General features: G+C 48.5%; 3 protein-coding genes across 4 annotated transcripts; 1 reads left to right on the forward strand and 2 right to left on the reverse strand.

Annotated features, from left to right (window-relative positions):
* Positions 1-75: 75 nt before the first annotated feature.
* AKIP1 (A-kinase interacting protein 1) lies at positions 76-8241 on the forward strand. 2 transcript variants are annotated; one of them, XM_008151055.3, is made up of 6 exons: positions 76-123; positions 346-573; positions 1037-1117; positions 3509-3613; positions 4912-4983; positions 6851-8241. In XM_008151055.3, the coding sequence occupies exons 1-6, from the start codon at positions 115-117 to the stop codon at positions 6992-6994; spliced, it is 639 nt and encodes a 212-aa protein (XP_008149277.3). In that variant the 5' UTR covers positions 76-114; the 3' UTR covers positions 6995-8241. The 2 variants fall into 2 exon arrangements, with proteins under 2 accessions (XP_008149277.3, XP_008149278.3); XM_008151056.3 differs by lacking the exon at positions 4912-4983.
* Positions 7548-15044, reverse strand: C13H11orf16 (chromosome 13 C11orf16 homolog). Its single transcript, XM_028159886.2, has 7 exons — positions 14995-15044; positions 14220-14404; positions 12636-12792; positions 12236-12467; positions 10400-11050; positions 8622-8850; positions 7548-7627 (listed from the first exon to the last, which is right to left on the reverse strand). Exons 2-6 carry the CDS (start codon positions 14384-14386, stop codon positions 8639-8641), a joined length of 1419 nt encoding a protein of 472 aa, XP_028015687.2. The 5' UTR covers positions 14387-14404; positions 14995-15044; the 3' UTR covers positions 7548-7627; positions 8622-8638.
* A 2789-nt stretch (positions 15045-17833) lies between these two features.
* On the reverse strand, positions 17834-18807 carry ASCL3 (achaete-scute family bHLH transcription factor 3). Its single transcript, XM_008151054.3, has one exon. It carries the CDS (start codon positions 18798-18800, stop codon positions 18255-18257), a length of 546 nt encoding a protein of 181 aa, XP_008149276.2. The 5' UTR covers positions 18801-18807; the 3' UTR covers positions 17834-18254.
* Positions 18808-21066: the final 2259 nt, after the last annotated feature.

Raw genomic sequence — 21066 nt, forward strand, 5'->3', positions numbered from 1 at the left:
GGCCTGCGTCCCACCGCTCCGCCCCACCTCCTTCACCCTCCTGCTGCGCCGGCGCTGAGTGCTCCAGGCCCCGCCCCCCGCCCGCCCAAGCGTGGAGCGCATGCGCCTTGAGAGATGGGCTGGGTGAGGGCTTCCTATGAGGGCAGGGGGAGACGGAAATGGAGGGGGTCTGCGCGCACCGGCTTGCCCTGACCCGGCAGCCGCAGGATAACGCGTGGGGGGGCGGAGCCGGGAGCGCTGGTCGCTGGGGAGGCTGAGGCCCCGGCTCCGACCCGGATCTGGAGCCGGGTCGCGGCAGCAGGCTGACCCGCCCGTATGTGTGTGTGTGTGTCTGTACCCGCTTAGGTAGACATGGAGAACTATTTGGCGGTCGCGGTGCTGAACGGGGTGGACCGGCGTTCCCTGCAGCGCTCGGCTAGGCTGGGTCAAGAAGTGCTGGAGCGGGCTAAGAGGAGGGCAGTGGACTGGCATTCTCTGGAGCTTGCCAAAAGCAACGTGGGGGGCATTTTCCCGGAGCGGCCCTACCGAGAAAGATGGCCCGCGGCCGGCCCCCAGCGCCTTCTCCCAGGAGAGGTGAGGGCCCCTGCGCCGGGGATCAGCCCATTCATTCGCTCGGCGGCGGCCCGCTGGGCCCGGGGCACTGGCCACACGGAAGCAGCTGAGGGATCTTGTTCTTGGCGAAAGCTGTGAAGTGTCAGGACACGAACGGAAAAGCCCTTTGAAAACTCTTCACATTTGACAGGTCATTATTGGGTAGCTTTAGGATGCTGCTCAGCCCTGGTTAGTTACTTTAAAAAAATTATTACTTGCTACCATCTGATATTAGAAGAAAGCCCGCAAACCAGTCTTGGTCCTGGGTAAATTGCATGTCAATGGATTCCTTGTGGAGTTGGAATTCTTTCTCAGTAAGATCCTTCTTACTGACTTGAAGTTCCTAAGCCTTTCAAAAAGTAAAAAGAAAGCTATTCCCTAAATGACTTCACTCTCCAGTAAGGAATACCAGATCTCACCTGTGACTTGCCATTTATTCAAATAGAGAGAAGAAAGATGCCCAACTCTCAGTGCTTCTTTCCGAACGATGGCTGAATTCATGGACTATACTTCAAGTCAGTGTGGGGTAAGTTGGTGTAAGCTGAGGCCGTGCCCCTTTCTGTCTGGTGATGGATCACAAAGTGGGTCTTTGTGGAATTTAGGGAGAATCTGGAGACTACCAGTTCACACTGCCCCGTCTTTGTGGGCGGATTATAATCACTCAGGGATTTAAACCAGGTGATAAATCCATGTTAGAATTTGTTTGAATGCATTCAGTAATTGTTATTGAGGATACTGCGGTGAACAAGTCAGAAAAGGTCTCTGCTCTCACTATTGTTTCAGACTAGTAGGAGGAAAAAAGCTTATTTGCTGAATTCTAAAACTATCAAATATTTGCCGTTTTTAACACTTCTAACTGACATGGCGTCTTAAAAAAAAAATCAGTAGGGTCACCATAAACTGGAACTGAGCCTCTCTGTTTTCAAAATGTATCGAAACATAATCCCTACATTAGGAATTTAACCTGTTTCAAGTGCCTGGTAATGTCGTTTTTAAGTAGGCCCCTGTGGGTCTGTATCGCTTGATGGCCACAAAGGTGGTTCTGTGGAACAGATGCAGCACCCTCATCGGAAGAGGTGTGGCTTAATGGCAGGAGCAGCCTCCGGGGAATCATATCCAGGTTCTGCCACACACCAACTGTAATGCCTTCGGCCAGTTAGTCGCCCTTCCCTACCCCATGGAAAAAATGAAGGTCTCTCAAATCCTTGCCAGCCTTTACCCTCTCTTTGTTTCCAATGAGAAACAAACATCAGAAATTATCATAAATTTCTGCATGAGGGACATAGGATATTTGGTACCATTCACTGAAATGGCTGAGCAAGGGTTTTTAAGACCCTCTTCTCAAAACTATATACTAACGTCATCTTTAAGTACTTTGAGGGAATGGTGGAGGCAGGCCAGCCAACATTCAAGGAAATCACCTGCATGGAAAGCACTCTTTTTTTTTTTTTAATATATATATTTTATTGATTTTTTACAGAGAGGAAGGGAGAGGGAGAGAGAGTTAGAAACATTGATGAGAGAGAAACATCAATCAGCTGCCTCCGGCACACCCTCTACTGGGGATGTGCCCGCAACCAAGGTACATGCCCTTGACCGGAATCGAACCTGGGACCCTTGAGTCTGCAGGCTGACGCTCTATCCACTGAGCCAAACCGGTTAGGGTGAAGGCACTCTTTATCATCTAAGAATTACAACAGACTCTGGGTCTCTTCCACCCTTAACTTTTTTGATTCCAATGTGGTTGTAAGGATGCTGGTCTGTAAGGGAGACGAGGAGAATACCTTGTTTCTGTCCTGCTTTTCAATTTAATATGTTAAGATTTCAAAAAAATCACTAATCTTTCTACATCTTTTATAAAATCCCTGTGACTCCCAAGAACAGGATTCCAACCAATGAGATAGAGTTCAGAGAATATTTTTATGTTCTTATTCTGTTAAATGGTTTTAGAAAAATTCATAACTTGGGCCCTACTATAAAGTGACCAACTTAAACTTTGGTTCATGGCTCAGTAAAAGGAATAATATTTGTCTTTGGTTTGAGGTTTAGCAAATTGGTGTTCTTCATTGTGGTTTTCAGTTCAAGTATCCGTTATGGAATGGAGCCTCAGAACCCTTTGGCTTTCCGAGATAGAATTAAGAACAGAATTCTGAGTTTGCCTTCACAATGTTGAAGTAGCCCCTAAGGTACATCATTAGACCCATGTCTTGAAGTGCTTTCCCCTGCTTCTCCTTCTTTTGGTCTCATGCCTTAAACGCTGACCCTACACTGTGTTCAAAACAAGCAGGCTAGTGATGTCCTCATCATCAGTCATAATCAAGGGCACATCTAAGGTTAACTTCAAGGGGAAAAAGGAAATAGACAAGAAAAATGTAATTGCTTTTTTATCCTTTGGATTATTCTCCTTAAATTGGAGATCTCACCCTCTTCCTCCACAGGGGAGAACTGACTGCGTAGCTCTTGGATTTATGTTACACTTCCTGTTGTATTTCCACATCTCGAGGAGATGCACCCCTCTCTTCCCTTGTCCTTGTCTGAGACTTAGACAATAAACACAGAACCGTTCATTAGAACTTGTCATGAGAAGATGTGAAAGGGCATGTGTATTTGACATGAGGGTGCAGATAAGAAAATTATTTAAGCTGGCAGAGAGCATGGCCCTGCCCAGCTTTAGTTGGCCAGAGATCTTGCCCTACAGAGGCAGCAGATGGCAGCAAAGTGATGCCAAACGCAGTTTCCTTTTCTGCAGTCACTTTACACGGGCTAAGATTTGTTAGATGCCTCAGAGGCCTGTCGAGTAGGCAGGTAACTTATCTTTGCTCTTTTGTCTCCCTTCTTAACCATATTTTTCCCAAGTAACAGCTTTTTAAAAATTTATCTATTTGGTTACCCAACATCTTTCATGTTACTTCTCTAGAAATATTATTCATCTGTGCCAGAGGAAGGAGGGGCAACCCACGTCTATCGTTATCACAGAGGGAAGTCGCAGCTGCCCTTGTGTTCAGACCTCGGGAGTGGCCAGGTGTGTATCCTCAGGTCCTGTGCTGTGCACCCAGCCTCCCAAGGTGGGAGACCCCAGGTCTGGGAGCTCCTGCTGGATCTGTATTATTGGATGCCTGTGTGACTCAGCATTACAGTGCTCAACAGAAATGTCTCAACCCCCAGTCTTTGAGAACTTAACAGTCAGGATCATGTCCAAAATATAAGACCGATGCCACCGTGGGATCTTCCGATGAACCTGCAATCCTGGGCCACGGGATTCTTGGGCAGGTTAATGAAAAGAGCTTCAGATATCCTCTTCTACATCTAGGGATAGGAAAGAGGTTTTTCATAAGCACATATTTTACTCTTAAGCTAGCGACACCTATCATTCTATTTGGTAATTTAAAAAAAGAAAGTGCAAGGAGGATGTCTCTGTAACAAAATACTTTTCCTAAAGATAATATCAAAGGCCTTTCACTACGAACTTACTTGTTTTTTACCACACATTCTGGGAAAGACAAATATTCTACTTGTTAAACGGATTCAACAGAAATCCTTTGTTGTTGTTTTTGAGGAGAGTAGATGGTTTTGTTTTTGTTTTTAAACTCCTAGTTGTACTCAAAGATAGTGAACTTAAATCCAGAGTCCAATCCACAGTTGGATCTCTGACTTCTCTGGCCTGTGGGTTCAAGGAAAGAATGGAAGTGTGGCCACAGAGATACGAGTGAGAGCTGGATGCACGCTGGAAGTCCCTCTTGTTTCCCCGGCCTTGAGATATGAGGAGTAACACCACAGCCCGAGCCTGGCTCCCCTTTTCTGGCCTGACGATAAGGGGGTTACATGTGAGCGAGATTCATTCCTATCCCGCCCATTCTTTCCTATAAATGTGAGTTGGTGCCTCTAAGGGAAATTGACTTTATCAGCCTGTTCCCTACTAGCGCCCCCACTCTCAAGACAAGCACAGTAAATAATCTATTTTCTGAGAGCCTGCTAAGTGTCAGGCACTTCTACACTTTAAATCTTCCCTGAAATCTAGTGCCCCCATGTTATTGATGAGGAAAGCAAGGCTGAGAGAAATTAATCTGCGCTTCTCAGCAAAGAGCAGACATAGGATTCAAACTCGGGTTTATCTGACTCCAAAACCCAAGGAGAATAAAAAATAATCATGGTGAACATCTAAAAATGCCCCACAGGATTCACTAAAAGCCTTAATAATTTAGGTGACAACTTAGAAAAATGGATGGGACAATGGTTAGTTCCTCATAAGGTAGCAGAAGATTTCTCTTTATTATCCAAAAGTCAGAGCCTGGGCACTAATGTTTCTGCTTATTTCTCCAGAGACAAGAAACGCCCCTTGGTTTTGGAGGCATCTGTCCAGCCACAGAGTGTACACTAGAGGCACCCCAGCCTGTGAGTACGGAGCTCCTGGTGTCCCCGCTGGCCTCCCCACATGGCCATTTCATGAACCAATTGACCTGGTGACTCTAGAGCTCTTTGTACTGGGCCCGCAGTATTTTCATGTTGGAATGTTTTTATCCTTGTGCGGAGTGCACACATTGTGGCTCAGTGTAAAATGTTTCCTTGGTATCCTTCCCCCACTGGAAGCTTCAGGGGTGCTCTGTGCCTGGACTCATAGTTGTGGTTGGAAAGAATGCGAAGTATTCACATCTCAGTTCCTACAGCTCAGCTGGGCTGGTGGGTCCTGCTGGAATTCCACCATCTGTTGGAGCAGCAGGAGTGGCCTGACCCCTCTGCTTACAAAGTGAATACCATCACTACAGTTCTGAAACATACACTTGGTTAGATCAGGTTCCAAAACATTTGAAGGGACTTGTTCCTATTTTCCACTAATGTTTCTCTGTGAAAACATATAGGGACGAGTTTCTCATTTTTAGGATAAAGTGCTCATTAGTTTTTAAATTCAGGAAATCTGGAACTGGCCAGGGCTGGAATTCTGAGGGAAGGAACTCCAGCATGTTGCTGCAATCATTTGTTTAGTTTTTGTTTGTCTACAGTGTGCTAGCCAGGATTCAGAATACACTAGAATTTAGTTAGGCTTAGATGCCTCCAAAACCTGCTGGCTTTTGGTAACTCTAATCTTCCAGATGTTCACGGTGTGGGAAGCACAGATGCCGATCTTACCCCCGGGTTTCCTTTTATCGGGACAAACGAGGCGTCCTTGGCTTTCTGCAATTCTGATACAGCTGTATTTTCTGAAACCTACTTTTATTTACATAGTTGATAACCAATAAATAGTTGTGGCGTTGTCCCATACATTCACAGCTGTTAAATTATACTAGACCCCTGATTTTGCAGTAACGGGTAAACATGAAAGGATATAACATAAAGCAGCTTTGAGAAAAATCGGCTTCAAATCTGTCTGTCATGTGGAGGGGGAGGAAGTATACAAATTATCATTTATCCTCTTAGTGGAATTTGCTGGCCAGGGCTTGGTTTCCCCCACTGAGTGTGGTGGTGGGAGTGACAGCTCTGCCTGCAGCTCCTTCTGAGCACTGAGTAAGCATGAGTGGCATCTCGTGCATGAGCCGGGCTCTTAATGACGGCTCTGTTCTAAGACCCCGCTGCCTCCACACCTGCCGTGACCCACTTCCCGCCTTGCATGAAGTCTGTCAGTGGAGGTTTGTGCTCAGCTCAGCTCCACACATAAAGCTTTCCCTTTACTCCAGCCTCCAGTGTTCTTGCCCCATAGGAGAACCAGTCTGCCCAGGGAGGGCTTTGCCAACCAGCTGACTTGCTGCATGACAGAAAGGAATCTCCTCGTAGTATTCCCAGCCTTAGGAGAAAGGAAATGTTTCACTGTCCTAAAAATGAATTTAGCAAAGCACAGTGAAAAAGAATGATTCTCATCACTCCAAGGTGCCTTGCCATTACTGCTCATCTGTGTGACAAGTGCCACTGTCTGCTTTTGATCCCCAAAACTATGTCCTTAGTCTTTTCCTCTAATTCTTATCTTTCTACTCCAGCTAGAGTGTTCCTTTTATGACTCATGTTCCCATAACACTTGAGCATCTACAGAGTGTTCTCACATGTGAGGTAGGTATTACCGAAGTCTTAGAATAAGGAAACAGGCATAAGGAGACCCAGGACTTACCTAAAGGATAGTCCGACTATGTGGCTGAGACTTGAAAACAGAACCTCCATCTCCCACAGGAATGCTTTCTTCCGTCCGGCCTCGCACACAAAGGAAGCCTGGTGGAGGTGCCCTGGGCATTGGGATATAAAATCTCTAAACCGCTAATATCTGCTTTCCTTCCAGGCTGAGAACATCTCTAAGGACCTCTACATAGAAGTATATCCGGGGACCTATTCTGTCACTGTGGGTGCAAATGACTTAACCAAGAAGACTCAAGTGGTGGCTGTTGATTCAGGACAAAGTGTGGACTTGGTTTTCCCCATCTGATGTGGACCATCACATTGCCTTTTTTAAGTAGCAAGGAGGATAAAGCCACCATATGATCCTGTTAATATTCATACATTAATCCTGCTCTTAAGGTCGGCCTTCCTGAGACCTGGAACTTGCCTCTTTCAGTGCCTATTTTAACCTCAGAAGTTTTTAACCTCTCACCCTCTTCTGCCTGAAAGTAATAATGATGCCGTCTGAATAGTTTTTACTGCTTGCTTTCCAAGTAAAGGATAATTATGATAATAAAAGGAAAGATTTGTAAATAAAGAGAATTCCTTTTTATTGGTATTAAGAGCAACAAAATGTCATTCCTGTACAATTGTAGGCTTTATAAGAAAAGGTGGCAGAGAGGCTGTGGATACACTTGCCCAAAGCAGGCTGACCACGACCTGTGACTTCTGTGGAACAGCATCCTCAGCGCTCATCTCACCAGGCAGGGAGACCTGGCCGGGCGGCAGCACTCCTGTGGCTCTTACGACAGGTGCCTTCCTGCGCCCGTCGGCAGGGAAGTCTTAAAAGGGGTGAAGATGCTGCTGCTTACGCCACTGTCATTTGTGGCCTGCACTCTACCACTGAAGGCTTTGCAGCCACTTTGTAACTCTTCCTCAGGTATTCACTCTCCTTTGCTTCCTATAAGAGAAAGAATCCTGAGGGTCGTATGCTGGTGTAATTTTAAGGATCAAAAGTCACTGATTTTAAAGAGTCACAGATGTGTCCTTAACTTTTAAGCTACCACACCAACAGTATTGTTGCACCTTTCAGTTTAGTTATTCATCTCATTTTGAACATGTCTTTCCTCAGGAAAAAATGCCAGCATTTTATGTGATGAATTGAAATTTTAAGTAGCGCTATGTTAGCAATCCTAGTGAGAATCAGACTCCCGTGGACATGGGGCCTAGGAAAGCAGACCCATGCCCATCACCAAATAAGGGATCATTTAAATGGAGATCCTCGCACCCCCCAAGAAGTTTATAATGACCTTTGTAGGTTCTGTAAGCCTTTTGAAATTATATGCAAAATTCTGGGCGCCCTGGCCAGTGTGGCTTGGTTGAGTGTCGTCCCATGCACTGAAAGGTTAATGGTTCAAATCCTGGTCAGGGCACATACCCAGATTGCAGGTTAAGTCCCTGGTTAGGATGCATACAGGAGGCAACCAATTGATATTTCTCTCTCACATCAATGTTTCTCTTTCTCCCTCTCCCTCTCTCTCTCTAAGCTCAATAAAAACATTTTTTATAATTATAGGTATGTGCATTTTTCTGGAAAGGGGAGCCATGGGCTTTATTTTCAAAGGGGATATGACCCCAAGAGGTCAAAGAACCTTGGAAGGAGTCCTTAAGAAGCCCCTTCCCAAGGAATTCAGAAGTGCAAACAAGGTAGTTACAAAATAGTCACAGGGATATAAAGTACAGCATCGGGGATATAGTCAATAATATTGTAATAACGATGTTTGGTGCCAGTGAGTACTAGACGTATTGGGGGATCACTTCGGAAATTATATAAATGTCTAACCACTGTGCTGGATACCTGAAACTAATATAATATTGAATGTCAACTGAAACTGAAAAAAAAACAGCAAACACATAAGAAAGGAAGCAGCCCCTTCCCTGCCGTGTTGCTTTACCTAGATCCTCAGGGCTTTTAGTCTAAGGCCTTCCGGTGTCTCTGACGTGTCACAGTGGTCCCCTGACTCAGTTTCCCGTGTTCAGCTTTGTCTAGCAGGGTCTGTAGAAGCTTTGCGTTGGTTGCTTCCAGGACCAGCTCCTTGATGCCCCCCGCTTCTGCCATTTGTTCTCTCTGCTGCTTGTGGCCCTTCACTTCTTTCTGGAAGCTGCAGCATCTTTTGCCTAAACCTAAAATTCAATGAGGTGTGCTGAAGATGCCACCGTTCGGATGGGATTAGTCTGGACGACTTGAGTACAACTCTACCAAGGATCACAGAACCTCTTCACTACCTATAAGCTCCTAGCACTGTTCTCTATATTTAAAGGAGAACTAGATTTTGTTAGTCATTTCTGGCTATTAGGTTTTTGAGGAAGGTTGTATCTGATCACCAGGTTTGGCATTGAGTACAAGTTATCAAACCAATTTTTCAAAACAGCCAGGAGGGGAAGCAAAGGTAACCAATCACCACCAGCTGAAGGAGCTTACCAATCACACTGATCACAAAGAGGAGATGCTAAGCTGATGGGGGAAAGTTCAGAGGTTGAGTGGGGCAGGGGCTGTGACTTCCTGAGGAATAGGGCAATATCTAAAAAGGAAGGGATACTTGAACAGAAATCCATCCCCTCCTGACTTTTAAAACTACGGATTGAATTCTGTTTTAACCACAAGCAAGGGAGGAGAGCACTGTAGCTGCCGGCAGCCAACAGCCTGGCTTTTCCAGGATCGCTAGGTTAGGATTGGACAGGAACCTCACTGCCTGAACCTGAAAGTAATGCGTGTAGAGGGCGGAGGGACCTATACAGGAGGATTGGTGAGAGGCAGATCCTGAGGCGGAGCCCAAGACTGACTGTCAGCATCAGTATTGATGGCTGCCAGGCACAGTTAGGAGACAAAACGGCGCATTTCCTCTAAAGAATACAAAGTCTGGAGGGAGAAGGAAGAGCTCTGGTGTTGGGCACACACCGATTAGTTAGCTGTGGTATGTAGTACCCTGTCTGTGCCTAGGGCTGGGGATGGCCCCTTTTTCTCCACACCCCATCTCAGGCATACACTCCAGAGCTTTGGGTGCAGGATTGGGTCCTGTCAGAAGACAGGTCCACTGATTCTCATGGTTCAGCTCCAAGAATTACCTTTACCGGGAGCAACAAGTGACCCAGTTCCTAAAGGAGTGCCCCCTCTTAGCTCAAGATGGAGAGACCTGGGGGTGGCTGCGGACTGCCAGCAAGAACACTGCCTTCCTCCGAGTGGGAAAGAACAAGCAGCTTCACGCAGTGGCCTGCTTCTAACTTATTAAAGGGCCCTCTGGAGGGGAGGGTCTGATGACCAATGTTTAAAAAATAGTTTCTCTGCTTTTCAGGGTGTGGAAGACTAATCAACACCTGCAGGCATTTTGACTATTCATCTGGAGAAAAATCTAGGCCTCCAAGAACAAAGTGGGGGTGGGTGGGTATGGAGGGCAGTACAGACAATGATGGTACCCTGTCCGGAGAGACTAAGGACAGTTGTTCAATAGGGATGCAAACCTTTGCATAAAAATCAGCCTGGCCTTTCATGCTGGGCTTTGCTGCTTAAATGGAAACCTACCCTTTCCCTCTCGCCACAGACTCCCCTTCAACATGACCACACTCCTAAGTTTTACTTCCAACCCCAGCTTAGTGGTCACATGGCTCAGGTTCCTGAGAGACCCGCGGGAGGGAAGGAGCAAGGGCCTCGGCCCTGCCTCAGAAGAAGGTGTACCTGGCTTCCCGGGAAGCGGCTCTGGCCCGTTCCTCCTCCAATACCTCCACTCGGGCTGGCCCAGGCCCGCCTGCCTCCTCCGAGTCTTCTCAGGAGGGACGGGGTCGGAGGTGACTGTGCTGTCCACCACCAGCCTCGGAGGGAGGCCCGTCTCCAGATCTTTCTCTAAATCCCCTTCAGAGAAGGAGGAGGAGGAGGAGGAAGAAACAGCCACGGGAGCCTGCACGGCCACTTTCTCCTTTTTGGGAGCCTCTAGGGGCAGAGGCTGCACCTGGGGCTTTAGCTCCGCCTCTGGTTGCTCTCTGGCTGCGGCCCCCAAGGTCCTGCTGAGAGGCCACCAGGTGGGTCCAGCCAAAGGGCAGCAGCCGGGGCAGCCCTGGCACAGCAGCTGGCAGCAGGCGCGGGGGTGGCACGGAGGGCACAGGAATGGGGTGCCCGGCGGAAGCCCGTGGGTGACATATCCAGTGCCCGGCCCCAGCAGAGAGCAGCAAGGGGCCCAGAGGAGGGTAGTGGGGGGCCTGCTGGTGAAATGCCCATGCAGCCGCTCCACGGCCTTCTGCCAGACAGCGGGGGGCACCTCCCAGACCCCGCCCCGGGGCACTGTGGCTGTCCTGCCATTCCAGAAGTGAACAGTAATGTCTTCTTTGGATGCTGCATAATAGAAAAGGGCAACATTTTAGTACAACCACCACTTCCATATCATGGCATAAGGGTTCTCCTACCCCCCAAGGCAAAACTCAGCGCAGCCCCGCTGCTCTGCCTGCCTCCTCATGCACACTTCTCCCGGGGGGTGAGGGGGCTGCCAGGAGCCTCCCTCGCCTGGTTAGAGGCTCCATGTTTACCACCACACCTCCTTGTCTCCATTTTCATGGCAAAACCAAAAGGCCTCCTCGGGTGGGGAAGGGAAGGAGGAACCTCCTCCTCTCATTCCCTGAATTACAGTGGTGCTGTAAGCCCCCTGTAGAAGGGAACTGTCCCTGTCTCTGGACAGCGTGGTGGGGACAGGCCAGGAGTACTGGCGTGACCCAGGCTAACCCCGCCGCACCCGCCCTAGGTTAGCTAACCAACAGAGACGTAGTAGCTTTAGGCGCTTGTACCCTGATGAAAAATAGTTTTTAATCTGAAAGGTATGATTTATATATCTGTTACCACCCCCAGGATTAAACAGCAAGTGAGGGGGTAAGGGTTTAGAGTGTGGTTTGTTTGTGTTTTTTTTTAATATATTTTATTGATTTTTTACAGAGAGGAAGAGAGGGATAGAGAGTTAGAAACATCGATGAGAGAGAAATATCGATCAGCTGCCTCCTGCAGACCCCCTACTGGGGATGTGCCCGCAACCAAGGTACATGCCCTTGACCAGAATCGAACCTGGGACCCTTGAGTCCGCAGGCCGACGCTCTATCCACTGAGCCAAACCGGTTTCGGCGAGTGTGTGTGTTTTGTTAATCCTCATGCAAGGATATTCTTTTCCACTTATTTTTTTATGTTTAAGGGAGAGTGGGAGGGAGGAAGGGAGGGGGACAGAGAGAGAGAAACATCTATCTGAGAGAGAGACACATGGATTGGTTGCCTCCCACGTGCACCCCAGCCAGGGCTGGGGATGGAGCCTGCAACCGAGGTAAGTGCCCTTGACTGGAATCGAACCCGAGACCCTTCAGTCTGTGGGCCAACACCCTAACCACTGAGCAACCGGCCCGGGCAAGGATTTTGGTGTTTTGTGTGTTTTTTTTGCCTCTAAGACCCTTGAGCTACAGCCTCGCCCTTTGCTCTCTCCTCCTGCCTGATCACCCGGCTGGCTCCTTCCGGGGGCTGGGAGGTCAGAGCAGCTTCCCTTACCTCTCCGGGGGCCGCTCGCCTCCAAGCCCCAAACAGTGGCAGGGCCGTACCACTGTCCGCCCGGCTCCCAGGGCGCCAGCACCTTGTCCCCAGGTTGCAGTGAGTATTCCGCGGGGGGCGAGAACTGGATGACATCTTCTCCCAAGACCACGCTCTGCCGCGGGGCTGGCAGCTCCGGGCCTGTGACAAGGGGAGCCTCAAACTCCACAAGCAGCGCCCCCTGCCTCTCCAGCTGTGGGCAAGAAAGCACTCAGAATATGACCTGGAGGGAGGGAGTGCCACGGGGAGCACACGGTTCCCCAAGCCACGGCTGAAACCAGACCCAGGCGCTCCTCACACACGGAGGCCGTTTAGAGAAGGGGCAGGGACATGCACGCCCGTAGTCGCAGAGACAACTTGCCTCTGGAGCGGTCTTTATCTGAGCCCGGTGATAAAAGCCATCGGGTCCCCTTCTTGCCAGGACCCACGTGCCAGCAGCATCCCCAACTCTCCCCAACCTGCCAGGCCCCTGCCGTGCTGGGTCAGCAGTGGGGAGACGTGGTTGAGACGATGCGCATCTGGGGAAAAGCAAATGGAATTAGGGAGTAGAGAAGGCCAATCCCTAAAAACATCAAGAAACACGCTCCACAGGCGGGTCTGTGCAGCACCACGGCGTGTGTATGACATATAAAGCTACGTGGAACAGAAATCCACACAAAGAGTGCCTGAGGACTTCCAGGGAGGTGAACTGTGAGCCTGGGCAGAAGGAGAGGGCAGTGAAGGGGACCATTGTTTGAGGACGGGGAATTGCTTCAGGGTAATCAAAATATCGTTAGCCTTGGTATGTTCAGTTAATGCTGGTTCTGAGATTAGATTGCGGACCAGGAAAAGGGTACCACGAAGGTACATACCAAGTGGGTGTGTGGGATTCCAGGATGAGGTGGGGAGGCTTGGACGGAAAGGACAAAGGAGCGAATGTGTAAGATGGCTTGGCGCTGTGGGTCAGAGGGAGGAAGGAGCGATGGAGCAGGGGAAGCACAGAGGAGCTGAATAAGGGCCTGTGGGGACAGAAAAAAGGAGAAGCTAGTTCTGGGAATTTTGTGGTCACAGCCGGGGGTGGGGTAGGGCTGAGGAGATGATTGTTGAGTCAGGGTTTGGGTTTCTGAAGAAGCTGTTTACTTTTGTGGGTGAGCCTGGATGCAGGGATGCTTAACGCTGGCTTTGGATGAGATGGCCCACACAGGAGAAGCAAGAAAGGGGCTATTAAGAGTGCAAGGTGGCATGTCCGTAACCTGGGCAGACTGGATTGAGTAACATGGGCATGAATCCCTGGGACTTACACAGCTGGTATGTGCTGAGGATACTATTCAGGAAAAGCCAGGATAACGGAGGGAACCTGAGGAGGGGCCTGGAGACCTCAGCTTAGCTATTGGTGGCAGAAACTCTAATTTCTCACGTGGTGCCAGAGCAAGTCCATGGTGGATGATAAAACGGTCTAGAGCCCAGCCGGCATGGCTCAGTGGTTGAGTGCCGACCTAGGAATGAGGAGGTCATGGTTCGATTCCTGGGAGGGACACATGCCTGGGCTTGATCCCCAGTGTAGGGTGTGCAGAAAACAGCCCATCAATGTTTCTCTCTCTCTCTCTTCATCCCTTCCTCTCTGAAATCAATGTAAAAATTACATATTTAAAAAACACTTTTAAAAAATGGTCTAGAAACTTTGTAACTGGAGATGCCTGAAGGCCTTCTCTCCCACATGCCAACTCTGATACCTGCCACTCTGCCACAAGGTGGGACAAAAGCCAGGTCAGCCCTTGCGTCACTGGGAGCACAGCTGAGACTGGGGCCATGTAATACCTTAAGCAAATCATAGCCCACGCGGTGGAGAGCCCTTTGGCCTTCCCAGGAAGCGAGTTCTCTCCCTCACAGTTCACTATCTAGAGCCACAGGACGGAAGAAAAAGGAAGGCGCACACCACTTCCTCGCGAGGGGCAGAGATCGGTACCTGGTGAGAGGGCTGTGCCAGGTAAGCCAGGGTGCTTGGAGGGCAAAGGGGCAGCTGAAGGACAGGTTCCAGGGAGGAGCAGCGCCGGCCCAGGCGGGGGCCTCCAGGGTGGTGGCCACGCTGCAGTACTTGGGCAAAGGGCCCCCAGGCTCCGCGGAGGATTCCATGGCCTTCGGAGACACCACCTAGAACAAGCACTACGGTTGTCTGAGTCACAGCCCCAACGCCCAGCAGAGGACACGGGCTGGGGCAAGGTTAGCGGTTAGTGGCCAGGGGCCAGCGGCTTCTCTGTGGCCCCACTCGCTCCCACAGACGCTCAGGGTGTCCTCGGGAACCTCAGCTCAGGAGAGAGCGAGAGCTATGATTTTGGAGAAGCCAGCTTTAAACCCTTCCCAGCCTGTGGCCTGCGTGCTCACCTCACCTGTGTGCTTGTTACTGCTCAGAGGAAGCACCTGGCATATACGTAGCTCCATGTATATGTTAGTTTTTCCTCCCCCTCCTCCCAAAGTGTAGGGTAAGGCCATACTTCGCTTCACAAATCCTAACCCTGATGACAAACTGACCCCCAGCGCGAGCCAGACTCCCCTCTCGACCCAGTCATCTGTAGGACCAACTCAGCCCCAGGCCCGCTGAGATCCCAGGGCTGTGGCCTCCCTACCTGCTCAGAGGCAGCAGCTGTGACTCAGGGCCCACGAGCGCGCTGCCCCTGCCCAGCAGAGCCCGTGAGGGTCTGCCCTGCTCCAGCCCACAGGTCTGAACCCACAGGAAGACTTACCCACAGCCCAGCCTCCTCCACCTCAGCCTTGGCCCCTTTTGACAGTTGGACTCGGGCCTCAGCCCAACTGACTCCGGGTTGCCAAGCAGGTTGCCATGGGTGTGAGCCAGAGGAACACTGTGGACTGAGTGTACTGGGCATGTGCAGAAGAGTGACAGAGGGTCTTGGAAGGCAGGTGCGGGGAGAAGGGGCAGGGGTGTTATTCTCCATCTTTCTCTTTGAAGAGGGGGTGAGGAGGATATTGGAAAGGTCATTGTAGCTTTAATTCCCAAAAGCTGAGACTTGCCCACTGCCCAAAAGAGCCAGCCATAGTGGGAAGCCCTCAGGGAGGGGAGCCCTGCGAGGGAGGGTGCTGACCCTCAGACTCAGGATTATTGATCTGGCTCCACCCTGAGACAGCAGGAGGCCGGGTGGGGGAACCACTGGCTGGACTAGGGACTCTCACATAGAATTTGTTTGTAGTTTAAAACAAAGTAATAAAGGTGTGGGCATGTCTGCCTGTAACAGACAGGACTGTGAGAAGCAGAGGTGAGGTGACCACTTGGGGTGGTGGGAGAGGACAGCGGGGACCAGAGGAACAGAATTCTAGCTTCCGCTCTCATGAACATCCATGGGAGAGGCTGGTATTTTGAGACACCTGACAGTCAGTCCTTGGCACCGGTTGTGTGCCCGGCGGTGTTCAGTGGAGAATACCAAAACAGCATGTAGGGACATTCGTGGGTCTCTTTCCCACTTTATTATTCCCCTGTACCACCAGTTCCTGTCTCTATTTGAGGGTCCATGTGGTTAGGAGAGGCTGAATGAAGGTACCCCCAGCTCCACAGGTGGAACATGTCAATCAGCACATCCCGTCGTCCTGGCTGCAGGGACTGGCTAGGCGTAGACATGTTCCCAGGGCACTCCGGACTTCTGCTGGGGACACTCTGGGTTATAGACTCTCTTTCCTACTATCCTATATAATAAAGGGCTAATATGCAAACAGTCATCACGCTTTCATGCCATCACGCCATAATGGCTCAGACACTCAACACTCAGGATAGAGGAATGGGGGCCAGCCAGGCTGCAGCCTGAGAGAGGGACAAGCCACCCGCTGTAGGGTCCCAGGTGCCAGCAGCTGCACCTGCGTCTCTGGCTCAGGAGAGGGACAAGCCGCCCACCCCGCAGTCCTGGGCGCCAGCACAGGGATCGGGCCTAAACCGGCAGTTGGACATCCCCGAAGTGGTCCCTGATTGAAGAGGGTGCAGGCTGAGCTGAAGGAATCCTTCTTCCATGCACGAATTTCGTGCACTGGGCCACTAGTAAGTAATAAGGATGTGTGTGGTTCTGAGAGCTCCTGACAGCCTTTCTGGGACACCGAAACTTCCCAGAGGAAGACAAGGGATAGGCCTAAAGAAGACAGGTGGCTGGTGACTGTGGAGCCTGGCCTTACGGCAGCCTTAGGAGAAGCTTCAGCTATGTGAGCCTTTACTGACTGTACCAATGTAGATTGGATTTTTTTTTCTTCCTTACAGCCGAAAGCATCTTACCCGATGACTGCTCTCACAGAGTGTAACTTAATAGTCAGAATGACTGTTACCCAGGACTACATACCTAAAGGCTGAGGTCTCTGCTGCACAAAGTTTAAGAGTCCAAGAAAAACCAGTGAAATCTCTGGCAGTGAGAGAAGGATTCCTAAATAAGACAGGTAGGATTTCCATAGGGACTATTTCAATTTAGGTAGGAAGCAAGAGCTAACAGAGAAGGATGCATTTGCAAAACTATCTTTCTTTTTGGGGTAGGAATGGGTTTCATGGGAAAAATCAAGGTGTGTGTGTATATCTGGGAAGGGGCCAGATTGGTAGGAGCCTTGAAAACCAAGCAGATAAACATAAAAAACAAAAAAAGCATGTGGTAGTCAACAGGCTGTCGTCTTGGGGTTTGAGCAATGTAATGCTTTAAGGAAGAACAACCGAGTGAGGATGGAGCCAGTTGAGAACAGAACCTGGGAGGCTGGGGAGGAGACTGTTAACAGTTACCCTGACAGGGAACAGAGTAGGAATAGGAAAATAGTAACACCGAATATTTCCTGACAACACCTGCCTGGCTTGAGGCTCTTCGCTGGGTGCCAAGAGTACAGGATGAGTAAGACTGGTCGCTATCTTCAAGGAGCTTACAGTCTACTGAAGAAGACAGAGAGGTGTGTAATGGCATGTAAGGATAGCAGGAGAGAAACTGTCCAGAAATGTGTATACAAAACAAAGCAGCAAGTAATGGCTGGGGTGGGAAGACGTCATAGAGAATCATACTGGAGATGAGTGGGACATTGTATTGGAAGTTCTGACTGAGCCTGGTGACAGATGGGACCTGGGAGAAGGAAGAGCTGAGCCTAGTCATGAGAAGAGGAACAGATATTCTGAAGGCAAACTCCAAGATATGGGGCAGCGACTGTCCTTCCCAGGGGTGAAGGCAGCTGCAGGTTTTTTGGCTTAAAGAACCTGGAGAATGGAGATGCTATGGACAAAACAAGAGGAGAATAATGACACCAATAATAAAGATTATAAATACTTACTACGTGCCAGGCACTGCTAACCTGCTAATTCTCATACTAAACATATTGGGTAGTTGCTATTTTTTTAATTCTCATTCTGTGGATGAAGAGCTGAGACATGGAGAGCAAGTAGCAGAGTCACAGTTTAAATTGAAGCAATTTGATTCCAGAGCGTGACCTCTTACCCTCTACACTAAGCTGCCTAAGGAAGTCTTCTCTATGCAGGAGAAAGGTGGCTCTGAAATAACTTGAAATGACAACAAGGTTTTGTTAACTACTTTTGCCATAGATCTGAGACACTTTCTTATCATGACATGGGTAAGGCATAGATTTATTGTCAACCCCAAATCATAAAAAAAACACCAAACTTTGACAAATCAAGGGAGTTCGCTGTGTTTGCTTAGCATGAGGGTTAGCAAAGTGCACTACTAGTATTCAGGAACCATTCCTCACACAATGCTTTTAAGAGTTTCTCACGGCTGAGACTCTGGCGAAGGGTGTGAGAAGTATACAGAATCCTGGGACTCCTGCTCCCCTAAAGTGCTTAAGAAGCATCTTCTCAACCTACAGAAGATGATGTTTAGTACACCTGAAACCCAGGTAAGAAACATTCAGCACAGGTTAATCTGAGCTATTACCTGCCCACCCACAAATTACATTTAGGGAAAACTACTGCATGATGCTATGAAACCCCATTTTGTGATATTATTTGTTTCTATTTAGAACCACTGAGTCAAATGATTCTAAAAATGGGGTCCGGGTGGCGGCTGGCAGTTGCTGTGATGGCGGAACCTTTCCCAGGGCTGTTCTCGGTCTCGGCCTTATCAGGGTGCAGGAGAGACTGCAGGTAATGAATGTACTTGATCGCAGCTCTGAGGGTTTCCACTTTGCTGAGTCGCTTCTCCAGGTACTCCTCTGGCAGGTGATGTCGGAGCTGGGCATAGCCTTCGTTGACACACTTCACACGCTGCCTTTCCCGTTCATTCCTTTTCCGGATAAAGGAGGGCCCGTAGGGGTAGTCGCACCTCCTGTAATGTGGATAAGGCATTGGGAAGGAGAAGGGGCAGGGCTCACTGTAGTTTTCCAGGACCAGTGAATCACTGGAAAAGGGCAGCAATGGCAAGTCTTCAAAGTAAGGGGATGGCACCGGGGCCTCGGGGTACAAGTGGAGAGTGACCATGGGGTCCAGATAGAAGGACCTGCTCAGCGGCAAGTGGGCAGAATCAGAGAAGACAGGCACTTTTTCTGGCAGATTAGAGTAGCTTCTATTGTCCATCATTTCTTTGTTAGCCTGGAAACATAACCAAGTTTATAAATTTGGGAAAAATCCAAGGAGAGCAAATATCATCAATTTCCTCAGAGATCAATGTTTTGAAGACTTTTCTGCTTTGATGTACTAGTATAGTTTTTGAGCTCATTCTGAAAACTAGATGGGGTTACAATATTCTGTGGGTAGCAAGAGGGAGGATTTTTAAAAATATATATTTTTATTGATTTCAGAGAGGGAGAGTTAGAAACATCAATGATCAGAGAGAAACATTGATTGGCTGCCTTCTGCACGCCCCACATTGGGGATCAAGCCCCTGACCGGAATCGAACCCGGGATCCTTCAGTTCGCAGGCCAATGCTCTATCCACCAAGATAAAACAGCTAGAGCAAGAGGGAGGATTTCTGATGCTGCACAGAAACAGCATGAAATAATATAGAATCACCTGGTGAGAAAATTATTGCCTTTCAATTCTCTTCCTGTTCCAATGATTACATATATATAGTGTTAGTCTGGTGACAGTGTCTCCTACATTCCCAGAAGGCTTTCTGATCCTCCTCAGATGGAAGCCTTCAACAAGCAGTACTAACTAGCTAGACTCTAATAATATTTAACTCTTCATGTCTATTTATTGTGAATTATAGTGATTTCACATTTATAGTATGATACAAATTTTAAACATAAAATCTACTTGAGTAAAAAATGTGAACTGGTTTGAAGAAAACTAGTAAATACCCATACAGGTGGAACACAGATAATGAAGACTGTGAAGGTGTATGCAAATAACTGACGTTTGGGAAACACTGAAATACCACAATATTTAAAATACACGTGGGAGAAATTACAAACTAGTTAATGATCATGTCACCTCACAGCATAGCCTTTCTAAATAATACCTGATGTGCTAGAGGCAAATCCGAAAATAAAAAAGGAATCATTTACTCTTAAAAATTCACTGTAATGCCCTGGCCAGGTGGCTCAGTTGGTTGGAGTATTGTTCTGTACACCAATAGGTTTCAGGTTTCATTCTGGGTCAGGGCACATACCTAGGTTGTGGGTTTGATCCCTGGTTGGGGCAAGTACGGAAAGCCCCAATCGATGTTTCTCTCTCACATCTCTCTCTCTCTCTCAAATCAATAAAACATATCCTCAGCCCTAATGCTTATGGGCGGGATTAGATAACATTGTCACTTGTTGCCCTAGCTGAGGGGAGCAGAAACTCTGCAGGCTGCACTATGTAATGGGTGGAGCAGCCTCTAAGCACCAGAATTCAAGTGCGAAAAAATGTACTACAGTTCCTGTGAAAAAGCCTAGCCCCGGGGTCGGCAAACTGCGGCTCGCGAGCCACATGCGGCTCTTTGGCCCCTTGAGTGTGGCTCTTCCACAAAATTCCATGGCCTGGGCGAGTCTATTTTGAAGAAGTGGCGTTAGAAGAAGTTTAAAAAATGTGGCTCTCAAAAGAAATTTCAATCGTTGTACTGCTGATATTTGGCTCTGTTGACTAATGAGTTTGCTGACCACTGGCCTAGCCTATCTAGTATGGCTACTGAAGGACAAATGACTATGGAAACAGAAAGGGCAACAGGGGGTGGGGGTGAGGGTTAAATCATGTTGAGACAGACTGGAAAAGGGGTAAATGCCAGGAAAAACTATTCCTAAGAGGGGGGTAGGAGAGGGGGAATGATGTAAGTGCGATAGGTCCAACGAAAAATCAAAACAGAGAAACAGGAAGTGAAAGATTCCTAATCACTGACCAAATGATCTGAAATAACTAACATAAAACAAAAATCTCTGGGAGATTAAAAACTAGCCAACATTGTGTCAGAAAGAAAAAGTTGCTGAGAGAAAACAGTTAGAAAATTCCCAAGCCAGAGAGAGAGAGTAGATAAAGAACAAGTATGGCAGAAGCTACAAAACGATGGCACAATGAGGATGGAGCCTGTATTTCTACATTTCTGAGGACAGCAGAGCCTTGTTTCTGCCTACGGCTGACAAGCCAGAAGCGACACAACAGGACATCAAACATAAGGCAGATGCCAGCAAAGCCAATCACACACACACACACACACACACTTTTTGAGAATGGTTTTATTCTGACACATCATTTAATACTATCGTAAACCTTGACTCAGATGAAATCTGAATAATTTGCATATGCCATAGGTAATTAAAAATGTCTAGGCTTTAACAAGACTTTGCTTTATCCTGGGAAATAGAGCCTTGTGTCTGGAGACACACCCATGAGAAGCTTTTCTATTGAGCATTTCCAAAAAGTTCA

Source organism: Eptesicus fuscus, chromosome 13 (assembly GCF_027574615.1).
Source record: "Eptesicus fuscus isolate TK198812 chromosome 13, DD_ASM_mEF_20220401, whole genome shotgun sequence".
Taxonomy (NCBI): Eukaryota; Metazoa; Chordata; class Mammalia; order Chiroptera; family Vespertilionidae; genus Eptesicus; species Eptesicus fuscus.

What these genes read in the sequence shown, in the direction of transcription:
- AKIP1 (XM_008151055.3), top strand. An exon ending in ATACTTCAAGTCAGTGTGGG is followed by an intron (nt 1,118 to 3,508) that starts GTAAGTTGGTGT and finishes TTACTTCTCTAG; the next exon opens with AAATATTATTCATCTGTGCC. An exon ending in CAGACCTCGGGAGTGGCCAG is followed by an intron (nt 3,614 to 4,911) that starts GTGTGTATCCTC and finishes TTATTTCTCCAG; the next exon opens with AGACAAGAAACGCCCCTTGG.
- C13H11orf16 (XM_028159886.2), bottom strand. Translation starts at nt 14,386, where the DNA reads ATGGAATCCTCCGCGGAGCCTGGGGGCCCTTTGCCCAAGTACTGCAGC. An exon ending in GGCGAGCGGCCCCCGGAGAG is followed by an intron (nt 11,051 to 12,235) that starts GTAAGGGAAGCT and finishes TCTATTATGCAG; the next exon opens with CATCCAAAGAAGACATTACT. An exon ending in GCCGCTTCCCGGGAAGCCAG is followed by an intron (nt 8,851 to 10,399) that starts GTACACCTTCTT and finishes ATTGAATTTTAG; the next exon opens with GTTTAGGCAAAAGATGCTGC.
- ASCL3 (XM_008151054.3), bottom strand. Translation starts at nt 18,800, where the DNA reads ATGATGGACAATAGAAGCTACTCTAATCTGCCAGAAAAAGTGCCTGTC.